General features: G+C 28.1%; 1 protein-coding gene across 1 annotated transcript; it reads left to right on the top strand.

Moving 5' to 3' along the window:
• The first annotated feature begins 1,749 nt into the window (after nt 1-1,749).
• On the top strand, nt 1,750-5,110 carry LOC100167712 (mediator of RNA polymerase II transcription subunit 27). The gene is made up of 6 exons (XM_001945893.3): nt 1,750-2,173; nt 2,262-2,406; nt 2,492-2,616; nt 2,697-2,790; nt 3,700-3,927; nt 4,529-5,110. Exons 1-6 carry the CDS (start codon nt 1,992-1,994, stop codon nt 4,661-4,663), a joined length of 909 nt encoding a protein of 302 aa, XP_001945928.1. The 5' UTR covers nt 1,750-1,991; the 3' UTR covers nt 4,664-5,110.
• Nucleotides 5,111-6,336: the final 1,226 nt, after the last annotated feature.

The following is a 6,336-nucleotide window of genomic DNA, read 5'->3' as shown; positions in this document are numbered from 1 at the left end:
CTGTAAATTTATATTCTGGCGGTTTATTTTCTGGAATATTATATGCACCCGTTTTGTGGCACGATGTAGAGCAGATCTTCTATACATCGTGTTCAGTATAAATTGTTCTATGGTTCAGTGGGTACAATAACTATTTATATAGGTATGTCAGCAACTCGTGATACGCATGTCTGTGACGTAATCATTTCTCCAACAATTGAGCGGTGGAGTGGTGGTGGAGTCTTCGCGGCCGTGGCTATGCGGCAGTGACGGCGGTGGACCAATGGGAAACGGAGAAATGCTACGTCACAGAAAAAGGCTATGCAGTCGTGGGTGGGTATGCGATTTGTTTTTAAACCGGTAATGTTGCTGATATACCTATATAATTTGTCATGGTGGGTACCAGAAATCGTATAGAAATCTGTGGTGGGTACAAGCCATTGAGTAAATAATATAAGGAGAGGCCATTTCCTATATTGCCATGTACTTTGATATGAATCAACTGAACATAATTGTGCAACCTTTAGTTGAAACAATTTAAACTAGATGGCAGCGCTGTGAGTATATTATTTACTCAATGGTATAAATATACATAATATTATAATTTATATTATACATTATTATTATAAATTACAAATTGTAATTTGTAATTTACAATACTGATTAATGAGCGACGTCAACTATTACAGACTATTTTTGTATTTAATTTTTTACATAATGGTCAGTTGTGCTTTTTGTGGTAGAACGAAAAACGAGTCATGCAAAGTAGCCAAAATCACCTTTCACCGGTATGTTACATGCTTAAAATAATTGTATTAATGTGTCCATACTTCATGTAAGTACCAGTGGCGCAAATAGGGGGGTTTGGGGGCTTAGTCCCCTCAAAAATCACTCAAAGCCCCCTCAAAATATTATAATTTACCATTCTTAAAAGTATGTACCTATAAATTATAATTTAAAAAAAAATGTGTTGGGGGCTTGAGCCCCCGCCTCTAAACATTTTTCCTATTTGTGCCACTGGCAAGTACCAAGGCTGACTAGTGACTACGTTAATAGAAAATATTATGTTTTATTAAGATACCTAATGATGAAACTCAACGAACAAACTGGATGGATTTTGGCTTTAAGTGGTATGCAATAAGTCAAGTGAAGAAGAATGCAGTTATTTGTTCTTTACACTTTGAAAAATGGTGTTTTGATTTTTTATAAAAAATCTGTACAGATAAAACCAAATTCAGTTCCCTCAATTATTGTTCATCGTGTAAAACATGTAAGTATAAACAATAGATGGGGAAATTTTATTTAAACATACATTTTATGATAAATTTAATTTTGCTTTATTAATAATTTAGCCAAGACAGATATATCCTACGTACACAATTGACACTAATACTGCAGCAACAACTTTACCAGAACCATATTATACATCCAGTACTGCCGTATCTTTATTACAAGTAATTAATTAATTATACTTTTATTTAACTATTTATATATTATGTAACTCTTCAAAGTTGTATTCAACAAAATTATGTATTATGTAAAATTTGTACTTTTGGATGAAAATGAAATTATAATATTTTTAAAAAAATTTTTACGGAATGTTTATTTTCTTTTATAATTATTTTGACTTAAGTGCTAAATATAATTATCTATATCTTCTATTATCTATGATAATTATTGTTCTATGATAATATAATCAATAATGGATGATATATTTATGATAACGACGGTTGTCTGAGTGATAAGCACTTTATGATTATAAAAATTGTTTATGTTGTTTACAAATTGCTAAGTATAATATTATGCATGTTGTTTCTAACTTATATTCTTATTTATCTTATTAGACTCATTAAATCCTCGTTTAGTTATTTATTTAATAATTTCTTAATTCTTAGTAATTATTATTAGTATTTGGAAATTATTTTTATTTTAAAAATTAATATCCGAAAGAAACTATTTACTATACTATTTTCTTTTACATTTACCTCTTTGATATACAAGCGAATAAAAATATGGAGTTGAATCCTATGCAAGTTGCCTTAAATACTGTTAGGACATTACGATTGGAGCTAATGCAGCTTATTATTGAAATTGGTGAAGGAGTAAAAGATGATGGTTCACAAACTGAATCAAAAGATAATCGTTATATGTATTCTATGAATGAAATGGTTGGAAAACTTGGACTTCATATGAGGTTTAGTTTGATTTATAGAACATTTTTAATAACTGTTAAAATGTTTAACTTACCTAAACTTAATAGATGCGTAAATATTAATTTTTAGGGATCTTGAACAAGTCGTTGGGTCCTTATCTAGTCCTCCAGGTGCTATGTTATTATATAACACATCATTTTTAACTCAAGAAAGCACATCCGATCGACAAGCATTGTACACTCCTCTAGTGTCTTCTCACAAATGGCTTGATAAAGTATTACAAATTATAGTTAAATTATATTTTGGTTTTAATTAAACATACAGTATTTTGTGTAACTAATAAAGTTATATGATTCTAGGTACATAAATTCAGTTCAAATGCAGTACAAATTTTAAGTCAGAACTCATTAAAAAAATCGTATTACAATTCCAGTTCAAATAAGAAGAAACGACAACAGTCAAGTTTGCATAATATATCACCACAGTAAATGTCTACCTAGTTACATTATAATTTCTAATAATTATTGTTTAGTTTAATTAATTAGGTATTTATTTTTTTTTTAGAGCTGTTGATGTACTATTAACTAATATTGATCGCATGTTTCCTGAAATGAGTATTACAATAACGAGGCCCTGTGCATCAAATGTTGTTCTATTGGTAATTTTGTTTCAATATTTATTTTCTACTTCACAAATTAAAAGAAGTACAAAAAATAATAATATTATTTCATTATAATTGTTAACAAATAATATGGAAAAAATGCAGTTTAGTATTTGTACTAAAGTGTGTATTTTAAGGCACTGTATCTGAGTGCTTAATTCAATATTAGTAATAGCTGATGCTCTTTTTATAATAGAAGTTACTCCAAAAAAACATTGTAGCCTCAACAAAAATATGTTAAATCAATTTGAATTATGTACTATTTAATATTCTGTGTAACTATGTAAGTAAAAATCTTTAGATGGAGGATGGGATGAATAACAATGATTTCCTGTTTCAATGGCAATTTTAACTTACAAAATAATAATGTGTTATTTGATATGTTTTTTTTTTTTTTTAAAACTTAATGCTTTAGACATTATAATATAACAATAATGATTTACAATGATTGTGGAAACTTAAAAGTAATACCAATGTTTCGATATTGATTAAAATTAATATAATAATTTGTAAGTAACTTAAGTCAGTATGTTGGTAAAAATCTGATTTTTCTATCATATTTATTGTAAAAAATAAAAAATAAATTTTGAAATTTTTATTGAGACCACTGATTTTTGGTATAACTTCCAATGCATGAGCCACAATTTTTTCAAGTACTTTCAAATTTAGTGTCTTTAAAACATTCATTTTGAAAATTAAATTAAAAAACAAGCACGGATACCAAATTGCATTTATTCCATATTAAGTGTTAATTACTAAACAGAATAATAAATTAGATAATATTTATAAAACAATTAAGGTGATTTATAGGTAACAATATGCAATATTGTTGAATCAAAAGTATTTTTCTCAAAAAGTAAAATGTATTCATTATTTAAAATTTATTTGAATTTTGTTTATATTTAGGTTGGCTTAAGTAGAGTCTTACAAGCTATTATATCATTTAAAGGAGTTATGATTGAATGGGTTATTGTTAAAGGATTTAATGAACCTATTAACCCTAACAGTTTGCAACAAGAGCTTTGGCAAGAATCAAGATATTATGTTTTTCGTAAGATAACTGATCATGCTAATGCAGCTATGTTACATTTCTCTTCACCAACATTGCCAGATCTTTCAGTTCGATCATTCATGGTAGTTTTAAATGAAAATTTGTTTGGGTTGTCATATAGTATGCAGTCTACTGGCTGTTGTCATCTGCTATAGCAAGTGGTCTACCTGCACCTACCGGTTTTTACACGGTCTTATGATCTTTGAAATACAGTCCAATCTCTTTTCTTTGGTTATCTTTATGACTTTTGATTACATTGCTTCAACATTTCGCTCAGTACATCACTTATTGCGTGATTTTTTGTATCCATTGTATATAATTATATACAATTTATTCTACATATTATTCGGGCTCTCATACAGTCACACACTCAATATATTGGCACAATATTTTTATTTAATCATAAAAAGTGATGAATCAACCACCAATTTTTATTTAATAAAAAAGTTTTGCCAAACAATGTTAAGTGTGGAAGTGAGATAAATTTGTACTTAATATGTTAGGAAAGGGGCAAATAATAAGGCAAAAGGTACCTTTTGTCAAGAACTCGAACAACTTTTTTTTTTTTGTAGGTAAACCGCATAGTATTTTTGTAATTTCACTGGTAGACCGCATACTATATACCTCAAACTATTTGTGTTTTAATTAAAAATATAATTATTGACATCTTTGTTTTGTTTACAGACTTGGCTCAATAGTTATTTGATATTATTCAATTCAGTATGTAAATCATGTGGAAATCGATTACTTAATGCATACCCACCTACTTGGAGAGATCTGAGATCATTAGATACATACCATTATGAATGTAAACCATAATATTATATTTTAAATATTTTAAAGTTTATTTCATAACTTAAGATTAATATTAATTATATCTTAATTAAGTTGTAATTTTAAAAGTAAAATAAATATAGTTTATGATATTTAATATGAATACATTACTAAACTATTTTATGAACAATTTAATGATATATTTATTTTTTTGCAATTTAAGATTAAATCAATTTTCCTAATAATCTTTAAATGATTCTAATCATTGATTTTTCTCATAGTTCATCATACTATGTTTACATTTTATGATGTCTAATGTCTATAATTCTTAATAATTTATGCAGTGGCAAAGGGTTATAGGAGACAAAGAGACAACGTCTCCCCACTTAAGAATTAGAACACAGGACAAATAAATAATTATTATTTTGTTTTATAAAATATTTAAAAATGTGAATTTTATTTTAAATTATAAAATATATGATGTTTGTTTCAGTATTTGTTAAAATCGGTTTTTTGTTGTACCTAGTGTTGTACAGTTATAGAATTCTTAAAAAATATTAAAAGCACGCGACATGGCCGTACGTACGATCTAGCGATACGGGTCATTCCAAATATGGTACTAAATCTAATAGACGTTACAACGCAACGTCTTGCAAATATAGGCGTGCGGGTACAGGGGGAAGTCTAATGTGAGTGGGGTTTACTATGTACTCTATAAGACACGTCTCGCCGTTCGTAATTACCTCAGTCCTCAATATTAATCATTATCGAGGTCGCCGTCGCATTGTCACGCTATTGTGATAGGTATGTCATCGAAAAAAAATGTGTACATTTGGTTTGTTATTATATTAAATTATCATTTAAAGGAAGTTGTAACGTTTTTAATTTTTTCATATAATATTTCAGTTCGTTTTTAGTTTTTGAACATTTATTTCTTACCATATAGATAAAATAAAAATGGGGGGGGGGGGGGGCATATTAGTGCCATTTTTTTTCAGTGTCTCTCCAACAAAAAAGCTCACGCCTCGCTACTAAATGTTATGTCATATTTTTTTGAAATTTATTGCATGTAATTGTTACGGTTGTTTGGAAAGAATGTCATTCATCTACACACATTGACGCGTTCACATTTATATTTAGTGAACGTCACTCATTTTTTTCAAATAAAACATGAACAGCGTTTTTATATTTAATAAATATTAATTAATAATACTATTATAATAATAGGTACCTATCTAATAACATTTTGCTATTATATTTATTTGATTAATGAAAACAAAATGTGTGAAATTCCTGGGGGCACGGCTTGACATAAAACAATAACATTATGATTTCCACGATTTTGTATTAGTATTTAAACGATTCATACAATTTTAATAAAAATAATTAAATCAAAGACCAAATGAATGCATTCATTTTTGTAGAGAACATGATTGTGTTCGTTAAAAAATATGAATTTGAACAAGTTCCTTTTTTCAAGCGCTGAACGTGAATGAATTCAATTTTTTAGTGATTGTTCCGAACACTGAACTGTTGCTAGGAAGTACTAGTAAAAGTTTTTTCTTTCATAGCTGCACTTTTGAGGTATTCCTACCGCCCGATTGCCAATTCTAGTTCTAAAATCTGTTCTGCACTAAAAAGTTTGAAAATTGCTAATCACTGTATAAATAATCAAGTGACCTTAATTATTGATTATCGCTTTTTACTCAATGATCATT

Source organism: Acyrthosiphon pisum, chromosome A1 (assembly GCF_005508785.2).
Source record: "Acyrthosiphon pisum isolate AL4f chromosome A1, pea_aphid_22Mar2018_4r6ur, whole genome shotgun sequence".
Lineage (NCBI taxonomy): Eukaryota > Metazoa > Arthropoda > Insecta > Hemiptera > Aphididae > Acyrthosiphon > Acyrthosiphon pisum.
Note: the sequence above shows the minus strand (reverse complement) of the source record. Positions and strands in the feature narration are given on the sequence as shown.

Coding starts and splice junctions, on each gene's coding strand:
- LOC100167712 (XM_001945893.3), top strand. CDS start 1,992: ATGGAGTTGAATCCTATGCAAGTTGCCTTAAATACTGTTAGGACATTA. Junction 2,174..2,261: donor AAACTTGGACTTCATATGAG/GTTTAGTTTGAT, acceptor ATTAATTTTTAG/GGATCTTGAACAAGTCGTTG. Junction 2,617..2,696: donor TTGCATAATATATCACCACA/GTAAATGTCTAC, acceptor TTTTTTTTTTAG/AGCTGTTGATGTACTATTAA.